The sequence below is a fragment of the Sceloporus undulatus genome, chromosome 5, assembly GCF_019175285.1.
Source record: "Sceloporus undulatus isolate JIND9_A2432 ecotype Alabama chromosome 5, SceUnd_v1.1, whole genome shotgun sequence".
NCBI lineage: Eukaryota > Metazoa > Chordata > Lepidosauria > Squamata > Phrynosomatidae > Sceloporus > Sceloporus undulatus.
The window spans coordinates 167,771,729-167,798,874 of NC_056526.1; the positions used below are offsets into that span (position 1 = coordinate 167,771,729).

Sequence of the window (27,146 nt, forward strand, 5' to 3'; positions counted from 1 at the left end):
ATACATGAGACATTCAGCACTATCCACTACACTCTTATAGTGCTGCTATTCCACCTTTACTGCATTGGCTGCCTCTTATTACATTCTGAGGTTTGTAGTTCAGTGAGGCCTAAGGGCTCTCTGGCTGAGAATTCTAAACACCCCTCCTAAAACTACAAATTCCAGAATGCAACAGGAGGCAGCCAGTTAAAGTGGAATAGCAGCACTATAAGAATGTAGTGTGGTAATCTAGTATGATAGTGCAAAATATTTTTATTGTGGCACAAAAGCTACAGAAACAAAAATAAACTGGCACTTTTTAGCTGCATAAGTATTCACCTCCTGTTTCAATACTTCTTAGAACACCTTTGGTAGCAATTACAGCAGTAGGTCTTTGAGGTATGTCATTATCAGCTCTGCACATCTAGATACTGCAGCTTTTGCTCCTGCTTCTTGGCAAAATTCATCTATCTCTGTCAAGTTGAATGGGGACCCTTTGCCATTTCTAGTCTTACCACAGATTCTCAGTTGGAATGAGGTATGAGCTTTAAGTGAATTCTTTTTAAGGTTCTTGTTTTATAACCTCTTCAGTGTTATTCTGGCTATGTATTTAGAGTCACTGTCCTGCTATGAGGTGAACTTCACTCTAGGCTTGGGTCCTTTGCAAATAGAAACAGGTTTTTCTCTAAAATTCGCTCTGCATTTGGCTCCATCCATCTTACCATCCATCCTGACCATTTTCCCAATCCTTGCAACATCATTTTCCAACAACAGCATGCTTCCCTGTGGGAATAGTGTTCTCAGGACAATAAACACCATTGCCTTTGGGTTATAAACAGAATTTTGTTGGAAGGTCAAAAAGTTAAATTTGATCTCATCAGACCAGAGAGACCACTCTTTACTGTTTACTGTGTCTCTCATATGTCTTTTTGCAAATTCCAAAAGGCTTTGGTAATAATAATAATAATAATAATAATAATAATAATAATAATAATAGGTTTTATTTATATTGTCTCGCCTCTCCCGATGGATTGAGGCTGGATTACAACAAAATTATACAAACACAATAATACTAATAACAGTTATTTAAAATCACAATATAAAATCATATCCCATCTAAAAACAATTATTACAATATAAAAATTTATCACAGCCTGAGGTAGACTCCTGATAAGTGTTGTTTTTCCCCCAGCAATTGCTTTTTTTCACCCGTTTTCCATAATGTCCAACTTTGTGGAACATCTGGGTGGCAGTTGTCTCGGGGATGGTTTCTCCCAGCAGCTGCTGATCTCTCCAGCTCCTTCTGAGTTACTGTTGTTCTCTTAGTTGCTTCTCAAACTAATGCCTTCCATACATGCTCACTGAGTTTTGGTAAATGACCTGTTCACCAAAGTCGCAGTTCAGCCATATTCTTTCCATTTTGTAATAAGGGATTTAATGGTTCTCTAATGGGCATTCATAATTTGGGAAGATGTTCTACAACGTAATCCGAATTGCTACTTCTGTATGACTCTATTCCACACTTGATTGGATAACTCCTTAGATTTCATGATACTGTTTACTTAGATGTGTTTTCCAGGGCCTATACCTGTATTTAATCTGAGAAATGCACACAGGTAGATTCCATTCAACTATTTAGATGACTTCTGGAGGCAGTGGGTTGTATCAGAGCTTATTTAGGCATGTTACAGTAGAGAGGGTGAAATCCTATGCAACCCAACATGCCAGCTGGATTTTGACTAATATGCCACAATAAAAAATATTTTGCACCCTCACAGTGTTGAGTATTTTGTGTAAATGAAATAGTAAATAATACTAATGAAATTCGATTGCATTCCAAGGTGCAATTCAACAAAAAGTGGAGAGCTTGAGGTAGCTTCAAGGCAGTGAAACTATGCTCGTTGCTGCTTACCTGCCTTCATTTATTTTCATTCTTGAACATCTTTTTCCATACTAGTTACAGCAGCACCTGTCACCTCACCCCCAACTCAAGACAGTGGTATTACACAGGATGAGTGGTTAACCCATTCTGCACTGCAGTACCAATGAACCCTCCCTCATAACTGTCCCACTCCACACAAAGCTATTAGCCATAAGAGGTCCTGATGGAAGTTTTCTGGTGCATGTGACAGTCAAACAGACTCACAGTTACAACAGTGCCACTGGCTGCTATTACATTTCCACACACAATTCAAAGTGCTTGTTATAATTACAAAGCCCTCTATCAGTTAGGTCCAAGTTATCTGAAGGACTGTATTCTCCCACACGAGTCTGCCCATAGTTTCAGATCTTCTGGAGAAGCCTAATCTCTGTCCCACCATCCTTACATGTACATCTGGTAGGAACATAGGAGTGGGCCTTCTAGTTGGTTGCTCCCAGCCAGTGGAATTCCTTTCCTACAGAAGTTATAGTGTTGCCCTCCTTGGCTGCATCCGGACTGAAGAAATAATCCAGTTCGATAACATCAAGCCAGATTATTTCTCCAGTGCAGATGCAGCTGTTGCTAACCTTTCATATCTAGGGAATACTTTTTGGTTTCTACAGGTCTTTGATGACTAATTGCTCATGGGGGGGAGGGGGTCATTATATATTGTATTGTTTATATGTTTTACCCCCTTTGTTAATGGGTATGCTTTGAACTGCTTTTAAATTTATAGTTCAATTATGTTTAAACCTTTGTATGATGTGAACATTGAGCTGAAACTGTTCTAACTTTTGTAAGCCACCTTGAGTCCCAGTTCTTGGGAAAAGGCAGGAAATAAACAAAAATCAAATTATCATCACAATCATCAATAATCAACACTGAGGTGAATATGAAAACAGACACAGGGACTGAGCAATGCTTCAAGTTAATTGCTTTCTGATAAAAAACAGTTATACCTACACCTTAGAAGACATCTGTCTTTTTAAAAAGTCATTACAAGAAAAAGGATAAGATATAGATACAGATAAATAGATACAGTTGGCCTGCCCCTTACGTGGGGGAATCGTATAAGGGGGATTGAGTTTATGCTCAAATCCCATTAAGGATAGTGGGGCGAGCAATTGTTTCTATTGTTTCTATCGGGGTTTCTGTGTGAGCTCAAGCCTGCGGAAGGGGTGGTCCAACTGTACATGAATGTGACAGATGACTAAAGATGGTCTACAATGTAGCCTAGGATTTTAGGCTTTTTTTTAAAAAAAAAGTCCTGTGTTATACAAATACTGTACCTAGCTGTGTTCAGGATGATTAACCAATTCCTCATAATGGAGAGCATGTAATTATTTACATCTGTCATCATCCAGTATTCTGTGGCTGATTTAATCTGTTCGGCAGCAATTAACATTGCAACAATTCTGAAAACATTTGCTAGTCTGCAAAACTTTGTGGGAGGTAGTAACAGTAGAAATAAATTCCAGTGTATTAAGCACCCCCAGACAGAATCAGTAAATCCAGGTGAGACATAAGCCACTGTTGCATGCATCTAATTGGATCCACATACACAAGGTAAAAGAGGCCTAAATGCTATAAAGGCACCAGATTCTGCCTGGTCTTGGAAGCTCAGCAGGGCCAGCCCTGATTTGTACTTGGATGGGAGACCTCTAATGAATACCAATGTAGGCTGTACCTATGCATATTTCTTGCATAAGAAAATCCTATTAACTTCATGGAGTTGCTATAAATCAATAGGTGTTTTGAAAGTACACACACATACACAAGGTCAGATGAGGCCATCCTTTATTACTAGAATATTTTGTAAGGAACTTTAAAATATCTGTTGCCTTCCAACAGACAGGTCCAGACCTACCATCAGGCAGAGTGAAATTGTTGCTTCAGGTGACAGATTCCAGCAAGATGTTGGAACAAGAGAGAGCTCTTTGCCATGCAGCTTGCCTGCTAAAGAAAGATTCAGCTACCATCCCAAATATTTAACTTGTTCCTTGCCTCAGGCAGCAAAATATTCTGGGAGGGCCATGCCTCTTCTGCAGTGTGCAGTTGTAAATTCAGGTACCAACTATGCTATAAATCATCCTACAGAATCTAGACTGCTCAGCTGATGCAGTGCCATTGCATCTTAATTGACTTGATATTCTGGTCTCAGATGATAGGTAAGGAGAATGATCGTTCATCTTTGATTAACTTGAGTCTTGATATCGGGATCAGAATCAGTTACATTTAGGATTTTATTTTGATTTGTTCATGGTGCAACATGTTCGTGGTGTTATCGGTATCTAAACTGAACAGATGGGACTAACAGGCTGAATTCCAAGGCATTCTTATAGACATATTACACTGGATTACCTCTTGCCAGAGCTTGGAAATGTTGCTTGAAAAAGTAATGCATTACTCATTAATTATTGTTGTTTTTTGCAAGCCACTCATTACTTATCCATATTACTAATTTTTCATCCACAGTGAGTAAACTAGTTTGTTATTAACCAATTACTATCAACATTGTTTTTAAAATGTTGTAGCAAAAATAGATAGAAATGGCAAAATATGGCCAAAAGTACTTTTAAAAAATAACACTTTGCCATAAGGAAATGTTAATTGTCATGCAAATATTACAACATAAACAATCTTCTCATTAAAATGTTAAAAAGTAACTGATTCTTAGAAGCCATGTGGCATTGTGGTTTGAGTGTTGGACTACAACTCTGGAGACCAGGATTCTATTCCCCACTAGGTTATTCTCCATTCATTTCTTTTCATTTTGAATATGATTTTAATTATTATTTTTCTTATTATGGCTTATTCCAGTTACAGAACACAATCAGCACCTTCAGAATTCTTTTCTGCCTAATGACTGCATTAAAATATCTTCTCTGTTCATAGCAAGGCAAGTCGTTTTGAAGGAGTCACTAAGGACATGCTTATATTAGAGACCATCCATTACAGTTTCATCCTAAATCTTCCTCCCTTGTAGATTATTGTTCATTGCATGTTGCTTCGAGCACATTTGTTGAAATAAATATTAAGAGAATAACAGTGAACAAGGAAGGCATGGAAAAGCAAACTATAATTTGAAGAGCCAAGTTAATATGCATATTTGTGAGCTGAGATCATAAACTGACAAATTTACTCAGGGATAAGTGCAGCAGCACACCTTGACAATTTGGATAATGTGCTAGAACTTATTGTGTTGTGATCATTATTTTTTCCCTCCTAGCTTCACTGCAGACCTTTGTGCCCTCCAAAACTCCAGAGGGTTTCCAAGCCCCTTGAAGCTGATTTTGGGGTGCACAGGGACCTGTAAAGGAGAAGATATCACATACACACTGGTTTTGCTGATGGGAGGCAGAACCACCCCTTTGGATTCTGTTCTTAAGTTTGTCTAGACACTGCAACAGATGTTGAGAGAAATTTAGTACTGACTTTCCTATAACAAACCTGGAAATAGAGCACTAATCAAGAATACTAAACAGGATGGCATTCTGACTGCACCAGCTGTTTATATTATGTTTTCTGACACATGACATGAACAGCTGGTGCAGTAAAATGTAAACTAGCAAGAAACAGTATATCTCTAACTACCTGAAACTGGACACAAGCAACAGGGGATTGTTTATCGTCATTATGTCCTGCATGGATTTGACTGGTTGGCCACTCCTGGAAAGCAGACTGCTAAGACTTTTGGTGTGATACAAGACAGCAGCCCTTGTCTTCTCAAAAAGGAAATAATTGTCTATGGAGAGCCACGTTCCTACAGCACCTGAATGCAAAATGATCCTAGTGACGGCAGCATTACTTAATTTGACTACAATTACCTAGGCTGAATACCTGTGAGAATTCACAATACCTTCCCCTCCTCTGGCAACAAGAAGCTCCTTGGATGTCAAAGCCTAAGATTTTTATAAGCCACAACCTAGCAATCAGAGGTCCTCAAATAAGGACTGTAGTCCAAAATATCTGGAGGTTAGTATTTTGCCTAACTCTTAAAATGATACCTTTAAATTACAATATCATATACACAACCTAAATGTGTTTATATATACATAGTGAAGATGTGGTTAAAATGTGATGTTTTAAAAGAACATTTAAAAAGAATAAAAATTAATTTTAAAAAATTAAATTTTGAAATTTTAAATTTTAAAAAATCCTGGGTCCTCTCTTTTCTCCTCCCACTGAGCTTCACCCCACTCCCACCATCTCTTAAAGCATTTTAAAGGGAAGCAGGTGAATTCCAAAGCCCCTTCCTGCCAAAATGCAGGTGTTTGAGAAGCAGTGGTATCCCCCACCTTAGGGTGAACTCCGCACCCTCCAAATGACGCCACTGCCACCACCCACCCCAATGAAGATGGGCATGTAGAAAAACCAAGCAAAGTGATTTTCCTGGAAACTGCAGAACAAGAAGTGAGTTTTTAAAAATTGTACTAAGACCTAAAAGAAATGGTTTCACTGCTGAAATGGTTGTACACCATCTGTTTCTACAGGATCAGAATCAAGGTCGGTATGGGTTCTTTTCCTGTTATAGACATGCCCACAGATTGCTTTTGAAAATCATGGGGTGTAAATTCACCAAACATGAAAACCTCTATTAATGTCAATGGGGTCTGCTCCAGAGAATGAAATTGAAAATACGCTGCTAATAAGTAATGCCAACAACAAAGCGCACCGAAACCAGGCAAAATCGATCAGTGAAGGAAAAAAAACCCTATGATTTGGTGTAATGTGTTCAGTGCTACCTTTGAAGACATTTTAGGACACCTTCCATCTGACATCAATGTAGGTATTTTTTCTATGGAGCCAAGGTTGCATATTAACTTCAGATGATATGATAAGCCACATTTTATGCCAATTGTTTACAGAGTAGTGTCTGTTTGCTAGGAAAACATAATTTCTACTTGAATATCCTGAACTATGTCTCAAAGGAAAACTGGCATATAGTCAAACAACCCTCTTGTCCTCTCCTTAAACTAAGAAGATTATGTCTATTGTGTGAGCATTACCTTTCCAGAAGCTGAATTAGGAGACAGGAAAGAGAGCATACACAGTTTGCAACATCTGGAAAAGATTATACATTGTATTCTGGGGTGCTGCTAGGCTAGATGTTATTGCCAATCCCAGCAGGATATTAAATGCTTTGTTGGTTGGTTCAATATACTTTCTTGTCAGGCACCATCCTTTCGTAGGCTGGTAAAATGAGTACCCTGCTTGTTGTGGGCAATTGGTTTATACACTGTAAAACTTAGGGAGTGCTAATTCTCTGATAAGCAGTACAGAAAGGTACAGTACTTGTACTGCTATTTATTTGGAAATCAGGTTCTGCAAAGCTGCAAGAGATAAGTACATCACTGGATTGACTTGAGCCCTATCCCTTCATTGATGGTTCAAAGGGAACCCACTTTTCAAGGCAGCACTCTCATCCTGATATTCCTCTTCTTTCGCTTCAGATCAAAAGAAAAGATGCCAGAGCCTGAGTTATGTGAATCCTATTATCAACTGAAGCAATTAGACAGAGAGTCATTATGGTTTTGGACAGACATTGGAGTGTCGCTGGAGGTCTGAAAAAGACTTTATGGGAGGCATGTCTGCTACCATCTCTGAAGACTTTTCAATACTTTTTATCTACCCAATAACATATGTTTTTGTTTTGTTTTATTTTTACCTTGGGCATCTCAGTTTATGATTCCATGGCTGTAATTTAGTATGGGACTTATGTAAGTGAACTTACATCTGTGGAAAAATAGAACTGAGCAGTTTTGCAATGTCTGTATTCAGCAAGGACTGCCAAGGGAGCCAACAAAGTGACAGTTGTGCATTAGGACTGTTTTGCACTGGGACCATTGCACAACAGGGGCCAATAAACATTAGGAGATCCTGGTGTCCATCCGGACAATGGCTAGGAACTGATTATGCATATTAATACAGCCCAATAGCATCCGAACACTGGCTAGGGAATGCTAATGTGCATCAGGACACTCTTGCCAATGCCCTCATACACATCTTCACAATTCACTAGGGGATTTTCTTGAGCATCTCTGCTATGTAGTTAAGTATGTATAAAGTTACACAGCATAGACCACACTATAGGATCAGAGTCTAAATTTTAAATAGTGTGTTTAGTTTCATTCATTTTTGCTATTTTAGTGTTGCACTTGCTTGTGAGGTGACCAGAGAATGTCTGTTGTGAGAGACTATATACATTCATTAATTGATAATTTGTGAACTGAGATGAATTTTAGGTCAATTATATCTATAATTAATTTAACTGTTTGTAATGCTCACAGATTTTTAACACAAAAATGTATTATCCAACCAAGTTAAGGATTTTTTACTTAGATTTATTTCAGTGGAAGAGCTAAGCATAAATATCACTCTTTTCTACAAGAAAGAGTGGGGCTCAGAAGTATATAATTTGGTTTGGATTGCACTTATTGTGCTCAATTATGGGAATAAACTTCTAATTTGATTTTGACCAAATGCCAAACACCAATTAGCAGAACTGACAGACTGTTGTGGACTTTAAAGAGGAACAAACTGTGACAGGAAATACACACTTGTGTCATATTACAACCAACTGCATTTTGTTGTAAACTTGAAGACAGATTAATGTTTGAAAAAATGTACTTAATTGAGTGTGAGTTGGTATCTGATTATACACAGTATGCCAGATTTTTTAAATTGTGTTTTTCTGGAATGGGTAGGGGATGTGCTTTCTATTGTGGAAATTTATAATCTCATAAATATTCCAAGATTAGACTCACAACCATTACACAGTATTCAAATAGTCATGGAGAAGAATTAACAGGATCATGAACCACAACTAATTTTGCTAGTGCCTCCAATTCAGCTGAAAGCCAGTATAGCTGTTATTCCCAACACTTCCCTAGTTTCTAGTCTTGTGCTACATTATGAAGTAGAAAGGAAAATAAGAGAGTAAGAAATGTTATTATAAAATGAACTACTACAAGACACTGTCAGGTTAAGGAGAAAAGCATAATTTTGGCCAGGGCTTTTTGTTTTGTTTTGTTTTTTGTTCTGTTTAAATCTTTCCCTTAACATTGGTAGGGATATTTCCAAATAGTTTTTGATTAATTGTGAATGAGGACCATACATTTTTATTAAAGAGCCAAAAAAGATTTTCTTCCTATTATGTTGCTTCTGGTTAGTAACTGGCCATCATGTTTTAATTTTAGTTTTTAGAATTGGACAACAGGTAATTGCATTATCCAGATGAGAACTAAATGGACTATTTTAAAAAACAGATTACAAGTAATGCTCAAAAGAAAATAATCTGTGCTCTCTGTGTTCTCTACAGTATTTCATTTCCAATCCAATAGCACTATCAACATAGAAAGCTAGAATTTAAAATGTCTAGGATTCTTAAGCTGCCAGTGTCCTTCCATGTAAAAGCAAAAGCCCCAATGTTAGATATAAGCCCTGCATCATGTGAGTGTCTGTGATTATATGAAAGCAGTTATTAAGAAGTACAAGCCCCATTTTAAGTTGCTGAAAGCCCCAGCAGTTGTGATACTCACGTTGGCACTGGCCCCATGAATGGCGAACCCAACCCCAGCAGCAATCGACTCTGCTCCCAAATCGGCACAATCCAGTTGTGGAAAGAATTTGCCTGGGCCACCTACACCACCACCAAAAAAATAAAATTGAAACAGAGTAAACACCATATCACAGATGTAACCCAGTCCTGTTGCAAGTAAAATAATGCCATTATTCTGTACATACATCATTTTTGATGGAATGGCTATCCAATTTCTTAAAAAAAAAACTTATTGGGAATATTGTAATAAACAAGGAAGTCATTCCACAGATCAACATTAATAGTACACGAGTCAGAGTATATTTTAATTGTAAAAGTAAACATATTAAACATACAATATGTTAAAGAGAACTTATCTGGCATCTTGTTCAGATGCAACGGGTCTTACTATACAGTAAAGAACATTGTTCCAAAGTTTGCACGTGTTGCATGACAGACAATTAATTCTGTATTCTGATTCTAGTAAGCAATACAAGCATATCATGTACTTTAAAACAAATGTATAATGTTTGGATTTGTATCTTCTTTAGTCCGATAAAAAAAAATTCCATGAGGTCTAGTTGTTACAATATGGATGTCCAGTTTTTGACAGTTTTTTAAGGTCAGAGTATAATTGCCCTTCCATCCTTGTGTTATCTCTGTTCCAGTTGCTGAACAAAAAAAGGAGGAAATTAACTTTTCGTGTAAAAGACTCTAGTTTGTACCAAGCACAGCACAACACAGACAGTAATCCCATTGAAGAAGACATTGCTAAGATTGTGACCTGTAATTTCAATAAATATGGTGTTCCAAAATCTGTTTACATCTACCACATACATAACAACTCATCAAGATTTGTTTCCCACTGATTTGGGTGTTAATATAGTCAAGGTTTTCGGTACCAAATGTCAATGCATTCCCTTCTAACAGAGATGGTTATGAGTGGCACTTTGGTCTTCATTCTTTTTAAACTATTGTCTTCCTCAACAGCTCTTTTGATTACTATGAATTGATCTTATACTTAGACAAGATTTAAGGCTAGTTCATATATCACTTGTTGACAGGAGCATTAAATAATAGCCTGTATGTATGTAGAGTCATCACAGACAGTAGCACCATATTTCAGGGATGAGGAACATGTGGCCCTCCAGATATTAAATGGCCCAGCTATTCCTCACCCTGGCAGAGTGTATAAGGGTTCTATTTCATTTCACCTGAAATGCAGTATTTTTCATTACAGTGGGTTCTGACACTCAGTTTCCAGTTGTCAAACGTACAAAGAAAATTAACTTCTCCATGTGTATATCAGCCAGCTCCCACAAAAGCTTTTCAGAGGTTTAATCATTAACCTACTTGCCAGCTGTGATATTTGTGAGAAGCCATTTTCTATGGCCCTCTGCTGAGTTGAAGCATTAAGTGACCGAAGAGAAAACCTTTTTGGTGGTGGTGCCCAGCAGGGCTTAGAACTGCAGTGGGAGATTCTTCTTGATATGATGCAAAACTTCAAAGTTTTATCATACAATGAAGATATTGACACTAGCCTCTGTGGAAATGGCAGAACCGGGGGGTAAGTGCTTGGCTTGTCCACATTATCTTAGGTTTATAAAGTATAATGACATGATAACAAAACATACTTTATCTGATATAATCGGACATCCACATGGGATGAATACCAATGGCTAAATGAATTGGGAAAAGTGTGGTAAAATTATCCTTCAGTTTAAGATCCCATTCTGTCTGTTTTATACTCTGCATGACCTAGTCCATAATTTGCATCAGTTTTTCTTCACATTTCCACACAGTATAGATGTAGCAATTATACACACATTCCTGCTCTTCAGCACTCTAACATTTCACTTATCTAGGTTCATGTTTAAACTTGAGTTGCAGTCTTCTCTGGGTACTGTTTCACTGACTCTCTTCTCAAGTTATCAATTATGGCTTATTCAACTTACAAGATTTATATATTAAGTAGGATTTTAAAAAATAAGCCCTCCAAGAGATTTGTATGATCATGAGATAATACAGTTTATTGGGACTATAACCCTGAGAGAAATGGGGAAGTCTTTACTGCATTTGTTCCAACAATTGATGCAAATACAGGGACTCTTGTGCATGTGTATACGTGACTGCCCTACTCAAATAAGTAAGAGCATTCACAAAAGCAGGTTTCTGCATGTGCAGCACTTGCCAGAGATCAGAAACAGCAGGCATAGATCAGATGTTTACTGAAATTCTCATCATGATGCATGGATGCATGGATTGCACCGCCTTCAACTAGATGTGTTCTGTGCTCATTTGGATCTGTATCTGATTTATTTGTACACATATAACTACTCACTATTTTTTACTCATTCACTAGATCAGGACCACATTGACTTGAAGGTTGTGGGAACTATAGACTCACAAAATAACATTTTGAAGCTCTGACAATTGCTTAAGGTGGATTCCCATATTTATCTAATAAAACTGTATAACTGTACTGTCTGTGTGTGATATTGTGGTCTACATTTTACAAGGCGGGGGAGAAACAGTCTTTCATAAAATAGTTCCAGACAATTATTTTATGACACATTTTTTCCACATATCTGTTATTGATACGTGGCAAAATTCTTCTCATCTCTTGAAAGGATAATGCAGGCAGCCAAGCTATTTGGACAGAGAGTAGCATGACTGCATCCTAAAGTGTATAGGTCTCACACTGAAGGAATCTTCTTTACTAACAACTCTGCTCAGCTGGCAAGTAGACTATAAATAAATTATAAAAACTGCTCCAAGATTTTTATTCTTTTCACTCCTGGCTCCTGATGTAAATTTTTATCTTACTTTTCATTTATTCTGTTCTTGTTTTGTATTATTATTGTTTATTTTTAAACATCTTTGAACAGTTTAATTTAACTATTTTTACTCACCTCATGACAACCTGCCCTAAAAGGCAAGGTAACCATTAAAAATAAATGAGTAAATAAAGACTAGGAGTAGCTTGTACAGTATAAGCTTTGGCAGATTAATCCACTGCATCACTATCTGGAGAAAACAGACTTAGCTGTAGTAATCAGTACTCTGGTTAGACTAGACCAGAATTAAAACAGTTTGACACCACTTTAACTGCCATGACTCATCCAAAAAGGAGTCTCTCCTCACCTGCTTCTAGGTTCACCACTCCAGGAAGAATGAAGCCACTATAAATCAGTGTTTTAAGTCCCATTCCTGCAAAGATGCCCATAGGGATAGTATGGTTGATGATAGAAAAAAAAATCTGATGATGTTCCAGCTGAACCACTGGCCCCATCCAGTTGTAAACCGCTTAGACACTGCTTAGGTGGTATGAAGTGGTATATAAATGAAGCTTGTTTGTTTGTTGTTTGTTCCCTATGTAGGCCATTCACTGAGGCGAGTAAAGTTACTTCTGCCCCATCATTAGACTTTACATCAGACTGAAATGGATCTAGATAATCCATCTCATACAGAAACCCACTGAACCAAATGGTCATACCCACTACATGCTCCAAGAGTTTACCCAAAAGTGTAATGTTGGAAACTGGGCCAGTAGTTGTCCAATACAGTAGGATCCAAAAAGTTTTTTTCCCCAAGCAGTGGTCTTGTAACTGCTTCCTTATGGTTTGATGAAAGTCTGCCATCTTTGAGCAAAGCACTAACTATTCTTACCCATTCAGCCAGTCCCCCTCTAGATCTTTTTAATAAGTCAGAAAGGGCAGGAGTCTAACACACATGTGCTAGCTCTCATCTCTCCAAGAATCCTGTTTACAACCTTGGGCAGTACAAACTGAGATGAATCCATTGCCACAAGATAAACAGGAACCAAAATCACATCCACTGCATTGGCATTAATTATAGCATCTGTCAAGTAAATCTGAATGATTTTATGTACCAGGCAAGTTGTTCATTGAAGGCTGTTGAATGCTTTGGATTCACCTTTCATGAGCCAGTGTGTAAAAGAATGCTTCCCACTCAAAACAGCTCTTTGCAGATGCAATTATGGCAGAGTTTTTGTTGTTGTTGTTATTGTTTGACTGTCCATACTGTCACAGACTATGCCTTCAAAGGCTTGGTTTCAGTTGAACCTACTCTAGGTTTTCTGCAAATGTTGCTCTAGTCACCATGTCATTCAATTCATAATTGCTAGAAAAGAACTCTAAGGAGCTGATTTGGCTCCATGCCCTGAGCATGGAGACACTCCGAAGCAATTGTGTGCACTGCCCTGGTTATTCCCCCATTCCAGGGGTCAATCAAAGCTTCAACAGAATCACCTGACCAGGAAGAAAATTCCCCCCACAGCTATTAGGAAGCCATCCCAATCCATAAGCCTCATGGGGCAAACCATCTTAATCAGTCACACACCCCTGTAGAGGTTTTGAGTCCCAGGAAACCTGAACCCCACCACTGATCTGCCCATGACAATGGAACTATAGATAGTTCCTCCATCTCTGCATCAACATTGCTCCACCCAGCAAACAAACAAACATAGTCCAGTGTCTCATGCAGACAGTCTCAGCATGGTTGTAGCAGACACAGTCCATGCCAAGGGGACGCCAACATCAACCCAAAGACCACCCCAGGTAGCTCAAGAAGAGAGTTTGTTGGCAGCAGGATAGGTGGGATAGCAATAGAATCCCTAATCTACCCAGCAACCCACCTCCTGTACACCACTGGGACCTAGAAAATTTTGGGAAATGGCACTTCATCAGTGAAGAGAATCCTAATAATGCTGGTGAGAAGAAAAGCCAACTACTAGTGCAGTCTGGGGACAAACCAACCCAGATGCAGGTAAACAAGATTGTAGCAGCAGAAAAAGAAAAACCACAAAAGCTGTCAGTATTTGCAATGCCCTGACACACTTTTCACGCATGTAGAATAAGACTCACAGACGTAGTGATTCATCCAAAGTTCTGAAGGCTTTATCTTCAGTTACAATGGCCTGTTACAGACTGCCAAAATAAAGCTGCTTCAGGTCTCTTTGGAGGTATGCTGTTTAAATGATGCACGCATCTTAAGAATCCGGAAGCTGCACCAAAGCTGCACTCCGGTGCTTAGGAATGGAGTGTGGCTTTGGCGTGACCTCCGGACTCTTAGGACCCATGCATCATTTAAATAGCATACCTCCAAAGAGACCCGAAGCAGCTTTATTTTGGCAGTCTGTAACAGGCCAATGTGTACAATACACCATATATACACATTCGAACTTCTCTCCATCATCTTCCAACCAACTACTATACACTGTTACTCCAACCACAACACCAGCTATACCTCCACACTAACATATTTATTTTATTTTATTTTATTTCATGTGTATGCTACCTTTCTCACCATAGGGACCCAGGGTGGCTCACAGACAAAAAACATTTAAAATCTCAGAAAAGTTCAAAACAATTAAAATCTACACAAAATCACACAAAAATATACAAAAATTAAAAGTATAACTAAAACACACCTGCTTCACAATGATATGACTTATATACCAAATGCCTACTTAAATAAAAATATCTTGGCTTGACAACAAAAAGCAGTCAGGGAGTGGGGCATTTCAAAGGGTGGGAGCAGCCACTGAGAAGGCTCTCTCATGTCCTCACAAGCAAGCATGTGATCTTGGTGGGACCAAAAAAAGCCTTCTACTGCAGATTTCAGGGCTCTGGCTGGTTCATATGGGAAGATACAGTCTCACAAATAGTGTGGACCTAAGCCGTGCAGGGCTTTATAGGTTCAAGACCAGCACTTTGAGTTGTGCCTGGAAATGAACAGGTAGCCAGTGAAGCTGTTTTGACAAAGGAGTTATATGCTTCCTGTAACTGGCCCCAGTCAGCATTCTACTTGTGACATTTTGCAGTTGCTGGAGTTTCCAAACAGTTTCCAAAGGCAGTCCCATAGGGTTCATTACGGTAGTTCAAACAGATGTAGCCAAGGCATGTATCACTGTAGCCAGATCTGACATCTCAAGAAATGGATGCAACTGAAGCACAAGTTTCAACTCCTGGCTACTGCTGAAATCTGGGCATCAAAGCTAAGAGTTGAGTCCAGGAGCACACCCAAGCTGTGAGCCTGAGATTTCAAGGGGAGTGTAGCCCTATCCCTCACAGGCAAAGTTCCTATTCCCTGATCTGCCTTATGACTGATCAGGAGCACCTCTGTCTTGTCTGGATTAAGTTTCAATTTGTTTGCCCTCATTCAGTCTGTGGTGTTTATCACACTATACTCTTATAGTGCTACTATTCCACTTTGACTGCTCTAGCTGCCTCCTGTTGCATTCTGGGATTTGCAGTTTTAAGGAGGGGTATTTAGAATTCTCAGGTAGAGAAGTTCTCTGCCTGAGAATTCTAAATACCCCTCCTTAAAACTGCCAATACCAGAATGCAACAGGAGGCAGCTAGAGCAGTCAAAGTGGAATAGTAGCACTATAGGAGTATAGTGTGATAAACATCTATGACTGACATCAGACATTGGTTTAGCACAGAGATGGCTTCCTTGGATTCAGATGGAAAGGAGTGATTGAGTTGGATCCCACTGCTCACATACTAAAAGAGCCCTGGTGGTGCAGCAGCTAAATGCTGGTACTGCAGCTACAAGGTTGTGACTTTGATCCCAAGGGCTCCAAGGTTGTCTCAGCCTTCTGCCCTGTCATAAGTTGGTAAAATAAGTACCCAGCTTGTTGGGGGCAATTAGCTTACAGATTGTAAAGCACTTGGACAGTGCTGAATTCACTGATAAGTGGTATAGAAATGTACATGCTATTGCTATTGGTGACACCGCACCTCAAAACTCTGGATGACCTCTCCCAATGGTTTCATGTAGATGTTGAATAACATGGGAGACAGAACAGAACCCTGAGGGACTCCACAGGCCAACAGCCAGCGGGTCAAACAGGAGTCCCCCAACATCACCTTCTAAGTTCACCCCTCCAAGAAAGACTGGAACCACTGCATATCCCCAAGTCCCATCTCAGAGAGGCGGCCCAAAAGGATACCATGGTCGATGGTATCGAAAGCTGCTGAGAGATCCAGCAAGACCAACATACACACTCCTCCTCTCCAGGTTCCTGTGTAGGTCATCTACCAAGGCAACCAAAGCTGTCTCCATACCATAGCCAGGTCTGAAGCTAGATTGAAATGAATGGATCTCTTGGTCAACTTATATAGGGGGGTGTCTCTTGGCCCATTTATATAGGAGGGTGGTTCTGAGTCATTACTCTGCCTCACATACTGCTTTATCACACTAGGGGGCAAAGAGGATTTAAACGAGAGTTAACAGGAAATGTTGTGTGATAAACATCAGGCATTTCCTGTTTAACTCTTGTTTAACTCTTGTTTAAATCCTGTTTGCCCCCTAGTGTGATAAATAGCATGATGTACGTTTGCTGCAGCTTTGTCTCATCCATGTGCTCATGACTCAGCTGTCTGTGTCTGTCACATATAATACATGTCAGTGCATGTCACCTGTCACTCAAAATGTTTTCCTTTTGTTTAAGTCACAATTACTCCAACCACTACAACTCCACCTCCCTGTTGTACAGAAAATCCAGTGGAAAAAGCTGGGAGAGATTCACTCACTCACACAGACACACACACCTCGCCCAGCTAGGTCTCTGTGATACATTCCAAGTCTGCATGTTCACCCAGGATCAAATCCTGAATGACAATGTAGCATTAGTTTTGTTTTTTATCATTTATGATAGCTGTAGCCCAAAAAAGTAACTTTCCCAAACTCTGGACTAAGCTGTCAGAGCAGGTTAACAGTGATCCTGTAATGATGATTGTGGGTGCACTGTTTCTAATATTTGTAGGCCTGATGCTAGTGATCACTTTTAAGGCCCTAAACTGCTTGAGACCAAACACATTAACTGCAGCTACATGAACATGTGTCTCTGTGCTGTGTGACTTCAAGTAGTTTCAGACTTATGGTAACCCTAAGGTGAACCTATGATGGGGTTTTCTTTGTAAGATTTGTTCAGAGGATGTTTGCCATTGCCTTCCCTGAGCCTGAGAGCATGTGATTTGCCCAAGGTCAACCCTTGGTCAAACTGAGAATCAAACCCTGGTTTCCAGTCATAGTTCAACACTCAAACCACTATGCCATGTGGGCTGCCCAGGCTATAAGATCAACCACAACTTGATACTCTTTGGTATCATCTGTTAATTGGGACAAATAGTAGAGTCTTTTCTGTGGTGCCTCTATCTGTGGGGAATGCCACACAGGACAGCCATATAGTTTCCTCCCTGACTGCATTTAAAATGACCTTAAAGATACGTGTGTTCCAATCTGCTTTTAAATAAATCAATACACAATTTTACATTTTAAAAACCTTTTCTGTTTTTAAAAGATGTGTGCTTTTTGTTTCAGTTCATTTTATTTTATATGTTATTGTTATGTTTAACTTTGTAAAACACTTTGAGGAGGCAGTATGAAAATATTCTAAATAAATCAACACCACACACATAATTACCAAACTGGCTTTTTCATGTTTTAGTTACCATGAATGCAACATTAGCTCATTACACTGACTTATGCCAAATCGCATGCAAGGAAAATCTGTTGCCCTTCGCCATGCCCAATTGTCTTTATATATTGCTTAAGAAACAGACACCAAATCAGCCTGCAGACTTCATCATTTCTAGTCAATAAATGAAGCAAGACTTCCAGGTGTACATCTTTTACATGGCTTGGGGGATAATAGAGCACAAGAACAGATTCCACAGCTGGTTTAATCAGTTTGACAAAACTACTCTTTTGCAAACTGCTTTGCAACCATCATTTGTTCCATTTCATTTCAAATTGAAATGGGCTTTACATACAAGGTTAACACAGCCATGGCTATATGATAAATCACACAGAAAGATAACATAGGTAGAGAAAGGTTAAGATTATCAACTGCAGTCTGTGGGAGGGGAGAGACTGAGTAATAAAGTTAAAAAGAACCCTGGGTTGCCCAAACCTGTCAAAGCTTGCCTATCACTCATCTTTGCACAACTAAAGTATGTTTAGCCTATGGAATATAACATAGCTTTACGTTTTACAGCTTTTCTGGTTAATTTCTCTTTTAGATACGCATTTTATAGATACATTTCTGGAAGAAAAAGTAGTGCTGTGAAATGATTGTGAGTTTGTTATTGGTTTGCTTGACTGCACCGTTCATCCAAGGGGTATTCGGCAAAAGTGATAGTGTCCCTCATCTTGCAACATGCACACTGAACACACACACAGACACACACTGTCCATCTGGAGATGTGCTGCAGTTGTTACCACTGTTATTCAGTTGTGACAGTCTGTATAAATCTGCAGGAACTATACACAACAGCCAACAGGCAAACATGACAATAATAAATACATTTTATTCTAAAGCTCTTACTGCCATGCTTCCTTTTGGTGAACTTATGTGAAAAATATAATGAAAGCTAAATAAATGGGGTTCATAAAGTCTGGACTAGCTATGGAGTACATTCCATGGAACACAGTCAATACCCACAGAATATAATAACCTGTTGTGCTTTCTGACCCTAAAGACCCAACATCACACCCTATTGTTTTCTGTCAGTTAATCCAGAACAACTGCTTCCAATTGATTTCATACTCTTGAAATTCCTAAAGTTGATTAGAATTCTCCAGCTAAAGTATAATCATTCATTGAATAAAAGCAGCAAAAGATCTCTCTTGTCTGATCACACTTTCATCACTCCAGTTGTATAACACTGTTGCTTAAACAAGCAAAGTACTGTACTCAGTGGCAGAGTTTCATGTAAAATCACAGATTCTATCCCCAGCATCTCCAGATAGACCCAGTCATTATCGAGATGAATCCCAAATGATCTGACTCTGTATGTGATAAGAAATTAAGATTTAAATTGCATGCCCATTTATATAGATGCAAGTTCTGGTTATTTTCTTTTTTTAAAAAAATAATTTTATTGAGTATAAAATTACAGTATAGTCCTTTGCCCTCTGCAAATCTGTCAAATGCGCAGGTGCCTCCTGCTCTCTCCAGGAGCCAATGTCAAGCAGTGGTTTGAGGGCTGGACTCTGGAAACCAGGATTTGAACCCCAGCTCGGCCACAGAAACCTACTGGGTGACCTTGGGCTAGTCACACTCTCTCAGCCTCCGAAGATGGCAATGGCAGCCCCTCCTGAAGAAACTGGCAAGGCACACCCTCTCAGCCTCAGAGGATGGCCATGACAAACCTCCCCTGAAGAAACCTGCCAAGAAAACCCCATAATAGGATTGCTGTAAGTCGGGAAAGATTTGAAGGCACACAACAACAACAACAACAACAACAACAGCTTACTTTCTCCAAGTGTTTGTGTGCCAAGTTCTCTATCTATCCCTTGCACACTGCCGGCTCTGCTTTTTCCACAACTTTGGGACTGCAGATTTATTTAGACCTGGGTTTTTGGTTGTCATGTTTGAATTACATTTAACATCAGCAGCAACAACCAAAACCCTCAGGCGAATGTTGTCAAAGCTAGATGAAAATCTTCCCTGGTTTGGGATTTGTCAAAGTTTTCTCCCACTTTCTGCCTCAACCCCAAGGCTGGCTCCCTTCTCTCTCCTGTTTCAAAGGGATTTAAAAACAAAACCTTGAAAATGGGAAATATACAAGAAGTATTTAAAACAAATGAAAACCATACTTGCCCATAGGGAAACATTGGGAAATACGTGTTCTCATAGGATTGTATTATTTAGGGGCAAATATACAGCTCCCATTATATATGCCAATAGAGGAACCATACTTGTCCATGTTTCCCTATGGGCAAGTATTTTTATTCCATGGGAAAGTGGTCTCCAGTGTACCCATGGGCAAAGAGTCCCCTATGTATCTCTATGGGCCAGAAATCTCCAAGGTTTCCCTAGGGACAAGTATACTCCTCTGTATCCCTGGGGCAAGGACGCCACTGGCTTTAGACTCCGTATTCTGGGGGCACAAGTCCTCGGGTGGAAGCTTGTTGCCAGGGAGGCTTTTTGGGTGTAAAGCCTCCTTCCCCAGCGAAGGGCTTCTCTCTCTTATCCCAGCCAGGGATAAGAACAAACACAACAGCAACCCCAAATGGCCCCAATCTTTGGCTTACCTCCCGTCAAAGTCCCCTGAAGCCCCAGGTAAAAGCAGGACAGGAGGAGGACCCTCCAGGACAACTCCATGGCTATGGCAGGGAAAGGGAAAAAGGGGGGGAAAGAAACAGAGAGGAAAGGAGGAGGAAAAGAGAAGGAAGGGGGAAAGGAAAGGAGAGGGATGGAAGAAGGGAGCCTTGGGGAGTTTCTCCAGCAGCAGGTTGGAGGGAAGAGGGAAGGCTGAGAGACAAAGTGAGGAGGGGAGCAGGCAGGGAGCCCTCTTCCTCTTCTGGAGAAGGCACTCCCAGCTTCTGGAAACTGGACTCCTCTGGAGGCTGGGGCTAATCCTGGCTCCTCCTCCTGAGGGGAAAGAAGAGGGAACCCACTACCGCACCACCAGCAGCAGCAGCAGCAGAGGGACTTTCCTCTCGCCTGCCTGGGTTTTTTTTCCCCTGACTGGCTGCCTCTTTCCCTCCTTTCCTCCCCTCTTTTTTCTTCTTCTTCTTTTTCTCCTTCCCTTGCTCCAAGGACAAGGAGGGGGGAAGGAAGAAGGGCGCTCTGGTGAGGGACGCGCGCCCCCTGCTTCTCTGGCGCGCCATGGAAGGAGGAGGGAGAGCCAGGCAAGAGAAGGAGGGCTGCCTCCAAGAGGGAACCCAATCCCTGGCTCCCAAGAAGGAGGGAACCCAAAGGAAGGATAGGGGGGCCAATGCCTGGCTGCCCCCAAGGAGGAACTAGGCACCGCAAAAGGCCGACCTGGCCAAAGGTGGTTCAAGGGACACCAAACAGAAGCTAAAAACACTCAGATACATCCATTGCTGCTGCTGCTGATGATGATTAAATTATTGCATATTTTATTTTATTACATATTTTATTTATAATGATTAATTATTATGTAAATAATCCTTAACTAAAACATGCAGGGGGAGCCATGTTGGCCATTTAACAAACCCAAACAAAAATCCAGGAGTGATCCCTTTCATGGCCAACCCAAATGCACCAGATACTTGTTGCAAGCTTTCAAAGCTCCACTGGCTTCTTCTTCATCAGACAAAATGTTACAAACCAAACAGGAGGGGGGAAAACAACAATTGGAGATGTTAGATGCCTGCATGTTGTTTCAGTCCTTAGTGAAGATTGTATGTTGGGGAGGATATATTTTGTGCAGGCAGACACCTCCTACCCTACTCCTTCTTCTTCTCTTCTGCATCACCAAAATGTCCCTGATGCAAAAACATGGAGACTTCTTGCAGAATCCATTGTTCTCTGCCTGCAAAGAGGCCTGGGACCTCACTGGAATGGAGCCATGTTGGATTGCCACAGAGAGGAGTCCCTGGAGAGATTCAATCAAAGAAGCCACAGTCAGGTTGATCTTGGAGGTGTCACACTCACAGGGTCACCATGCGTTGAAGTCAACTCAAGGGCAATTAACAACAAACAAGAAAGTCAAAAAATGAAGTCTTCCAAGGTGAGGGATAGATTTAGAGCAGTGGTTCCCAACTTGTGGGTCAGGACCCCTTTAGGGGTTGAACCCTTTCACGGGGTCGCCTAAGAGACCACCGGAAAACACATATTTGCACATAGCAATGAAAATAATTGTATGGTTGGGGGTCGCCACAACATGAGGAATTGTATTAAAGGGTCGCGGCATTAGAAAGGTTGGGAACCACTGATTTAGAAGAATAAGGAGGCAAGGACATGGTGGCCGGGAGATTTCTGTAGTTGTAGTCCAAGTCTTCCAAGCTCAGGGACAGATTTGGGGAAACAGCTATGCAAGGATGGGAGGTTTGGGGAGTCAGAGAGCTAGTCTGGTGGTTTGGGTGTTGGACTCTGGAGACCAGTGTTCAAATTACCCCATTGCTATGGAAAACCACCGGGCAGCCTTGGGCAAGACACTCTCTCTCAACGTGAGAACAAAGTAATAGGTTAGAAAAGACTGGAAAACGCTCAACAGCAAGTCTTAAAAAGCAACTCTTCCAGACTCAAGTTTGAGATTAATGAAATGAGGCAAAGCCATCCTGGCTAGAGGATTCTCAGTGCTGTGTTCCAAAGGGGGAGCGGGAGTAACTCTTCTAAACTCAGAGACTGCCATTAGTGAAAATAAGACAAGTTCTCAGAGTATAAAAAGGAAAACAAAAGAGTCCAGTGATGATATTTAACTGCTCAGATTCTTTCAGTTTTATTTTTATGCCTGCTAGGGGATGAAAAATAGAACTGCTTAAGAAAGTTCATTCCACAATATCCAAAGTACTCATGCATGGATGTGCCTTGTGTGCATTCCCACATACACCTGCTTGATTCAAAATTGCACCACAAGCCTATACATGCCAAATTTGAAGTTAAGTCCATTGAACTGAACAGAGATTACAGCCTCTAGTTAAGCCCATATAGGGCTGCAGCCTCATCACTAGAGAAACAGTAATAGGCTAAAGCCCACTTCATTAGATATACAGAGTTCTATTCAGTTGACAAATGTTACACGTATGTTTTGACCATTCTGTTTGTAATTTCTTCCCTCTACAATCATATTTATGTTTAGATGTGTATTCAATGTATTTACACATATTATTTTGCTTTTCAGTCATCTTGTGTACTGAGAAGTTTTCAACAGCTCTGTTCCATGTGGAGGTCCCCGGATCCATGCTGGTCCACAAGCCACTGGCTCCTGGTCCACAGAGAGGGTCCAGGAGAGAAAGAAATCGTTGTAGCCCATAGACAAAAACATTGTAATGGTCCCTGGCACACCATGAGAAGACATGACTCATTAGACAAGACAAGACAATGATTCTTGCTAATTTGGAAGATAATAGGAGAAAAGGAAGACCCCCTTACAGGTAGATAATATTCTATCAAGGAAGCCACAAGTTTGCAAGCAGGGTTGTTGATAACAAGGTGATCTGAAGGACTCCCATTGACTTAATGGCAATTAACAACACCTTCTGCTGGTCTGCCACATCAGACAGCCTGTGAAAAGCAGTGGCTTGCACCATTAAAATGAAGTATAACCTAATAAAAGAAACAAATCTAGTGTTATCTTTCTCATTCTAACATAGGAGATCGTTTTCTTCCTTTATTTTTTTGTGTATAACAAAAATAGGAGCAAAGGACAATATGTGAAGTTGAATCTATGAAAGTATATAGATAGGATAGGTGTTCAGTGAAACAACAATTGGACAAAACAAAATCTCTGTAGAGAAAACGTAGAGGATTCTCTAGATATTTGTTATTTTATTCACTCAATAAACTATTTCTGCATCACTTTTTTTGCTAAAAATCCCAATATTGGCATTAAAATATTACATTGCCATTAAAGCCCAACAAAATGCCACACAATCAAGAAATAAAAAAACGATAAAGTAAAACCTTTCATTAGAATAATTAAAACCACATGTATTCTGTCTCTTTAAAAATGACACCTCAAACCTATTTGTTTGTTTGTTTAACTTACCATTTAATTCAATGATTCTCCACGCAGAAAGCAAAAAATAAAACCAAACTGCAGTTTGAAGGAGAGGGATGAATACTATAAAAGTGAAACAATATAGGAAAACTAAGTTGGTAAAATTGTCATTCCTGACAAAGTATTGTCTTTTCCATTGAGTCATGTCTTCTCATTATATGTCCAAAGTACAACAGTCTCAGTTTATTCATCTTAGCTTCTATGGAGAATTCAGGATTGGTTTGCTCTAGGACCCATTTATTTGTCTTTTTAGCAGCCCATGGGTAGGACTCTTCTCCAACAACACCACATCTCAGGTGTGTTGATTTTCTTCCTATGAGCTTTCTTCATTGTCCAGCTTTCATAACCATACATAGAAATTGGAAATACGATGGCATGCACAATGTAGCTGTTTGGCATATTTAGTCTGACTGCTCAGCAAAAGCCTGGCATGGAAGGCCCTGCTACAAGCAATGTAGACTTTTGCTTCAAAGCATGCAATCCCACCACTACAGTATAGCTATAGCACCTCAAGCAAAAGCAAAAATGAAGGCATGTTAGATTCCTCTTCAGTACCCCTTTCAGCCAAACTTAATTAGGTTGAACTGAATTCATTTTCAGAGTTCTCAGAGGCCACATTTGAAAGGCAAAGGGTTGGGATCAAATGTCTAGCATATTTTAGCTTAAAACCTTTACTGCCTTAGCCTTAGGATAGGTATTTCAACCTTTAAGAATGGGAGGGGGAAACACATACAAAAGCTGGAAAAATACCACATAGTGGCAAAAGGTGTGATTATGATCATCAAGAGAATCCAAAAGTATCAGGATGGCTGGATTCAGCCTGAGCCCATCATTCCCTGTTCCAACTTTACTGGAAAAGATTGCAGTGCTAATTTCTGTTCTTCTGTTATTGTTGTTATTATTGAATTAAGGGTCTAAATTAAATTGTAAGTTATTGACATATATTATCAAGACAGTACAGAAAAACAAGAATAAACTTGCTTGGTGTCCTATGTAGTAAATACCTGCCAGGAATTTTCTCTAACCTTCAGCTACTTCTTACAGTGAATTGCAGATGCAATCTTCTAGGGCTAAACTAGGCATATGTTAAATATATGGTATATGTTTGCATTTAACTCGCATGCTATTAAAAATCACAAGTAGCTGTTCCTGGGCAAGCTAAAATCTCAGCACACGCAGGATAGACTTAATTTGTGAAAAACATACGCATTAAATGGAAGACTAAGGGCCCATACAGACAAGCCAAAATAAAGCTGCTTCGGGTCACTTTAGAGGTATGCTGTTTAAATGATGCATGAGTCTGGAAGCCACGCCAAAACCACGCTCCAGTTCAAAGGACTGGAGCGTCGCTTTGGTGCAGGTTCAGGACTCTTAGAATGCATGTATCATTTAAACAGCATACCTTCAAAGTGACACAAAGCAGCTTTATTTTGGCCTGTCTGTATGGGTCCTAAATCTAGTTTTGCCATCACATTAGGAATGATGATGCATCTGATGAAGTGGACTGATGTACACTAATGCTTATGCAAGATCTTACCATTGGACTACTGCATGCATGAATTCAAGAAAATATTGGGATCCCAATCTTTTTCATTTCATATTATACAAGTACAGTTAAACCTTGTTATCCATTGGGGTTTAGTTCCTGGATCCCCATGGATAACAAAATCAATGGATGGTCAAGTCCCATTGACTATAATGGCAGAGCAAAATGGTGTCCCTTATGTAAAATGGAAAATTGAGGTTTGGTATTTGGAATTTATACTTTAAAAAAATATTTTCATGTTGTGGCTGCCTTAATCCATGGATAAAAAAATCTGTGGATGAGGAGAACCAAGTGTAATGCCATTGTATGACATATTTTGAATAATTGTGCAGGGCACTTTCCATGGTTTTACAGCAATATATAAAAGTGGAAGGTGGCATAGGTAAATATCAAGTGGCAGATAAGTGCTCAGTGAAAAACATCTTGATTTTCAATAGAAGTTACATTAACCCTATTCAGTTATACCTTAAAGTGTATAAATACAGGGAGGAGGAATTCCACTTTCTACTGGTACTCTTCTGTGTTATGTGTGGAGGGTGATAATCTGAAACTGTAAGTCTCATTAACTTTAAGGATTTCCAAGTTACATGGGCAGCCTACAAATACAGTGGAGCTTTTCCACTTCATGTGCAGAAGGCATGGATTGACAGTGCATTGGGGTGAACATTCTCCTTCCTTGACTGCTTATTATACATTCTTAAAGGAAATGGCTGAACAGGCTCATTAACTCTAATACTGTACATATAAGTGTTATAGCTGTTCCATCCAATATCAACTACTACTACCATCATTTCAAACTAATGGCCAGGGATGAGGAACTGGAGATGAGTATGTGGAGGGCACAAGTTTCTCAACCATAGCACAGAAGAAAGATGAAGCTGTCACCCTATATATACTACAGTTCTCATCCTAAAGGAACCTAATCTTGTATTTAGAGGTGGCATATGTCTACTTAACAGTGACTCAGAATGAAGATAAGATTGGTGTATCTCTCTGATACTTTTATTTTGACCTGTTAGAAACATTTTGTGAAGGGCTGGACACCTTCTATAGGCTATATGTTGTTAGACTGCCATAACCACCATAAGCAATGGTGAGGTGTGATGAGAATTGAGGTTCTGCATCTGGAAGGATACTACTTGCCAGTCCATAATTTAGCGGAAATTACATGATAAATTAGAAGTGCACGTCTTACTCAGCAAAACAATCTTATCATCTCTGTAGCTAATACTTCTGTGTATGTGGGTCAGTTAAAATCATGGGTGTTCAGTATATTTTAGGAAAAGATCTAATCCCCCATGTAAGTTGTACTTTGGTCTTCAACAGAAAAATTTAGTATGATTGTTCCATCAGTCTTCATAACATATGCTTATGCTACTAAACATTGTCAGAATAAAAGTAAAAAGTTAAAAATAAAACTTTAAAAGTGGCTTGACCTTTTTTGTAGAGAAAAAGGGATGAATGCTTTGAAAGCCACTTACTGATTTGGAAATATATCCATGGAATTCTTTGATAACACACCCTAAACCCTAATCCAAGTTGGAACACTACTATCAGAAGAGGGGAAAAATAAACAACCTAGAAAGCACACAGTTGAATATATGAAATTACAAGCTATGTGGTTTGGGAAACCATGTAATAATTCAAACACAA

At 39.6% G+C, this 27,146-nt stretch overlaps 1 protein-coding gene across 1 annotated transcript in view; it reads right to left on the reverse strand.

Annotated features, from left to right (window-relative positions):
* The window catches only part of NPNT (nephronectin), an 83,812-nt gene that overhangs the window by 56,034 nt on the left and 632 nt on the right, over positions 1 to 27,146 (reverse strand). Inside the window, exons 2-3 of the mRNA XM_042469699.1 lie at positions 20,511 to 20,850; positions 9,442 to 9,542 (exon numbers count right to left, since the gene is read on the reverse strand). Of these exons, the coding sequence (XP_042325633.1) occupies positions 9,442 to 9,542; positions 20,511 to 20,850 (441 nt within the window). The remainder of the gene's footprint in view (positions 1 to 9,441; positions 9,543 to 20,510; positions 20,851 to 27,146) is intronic.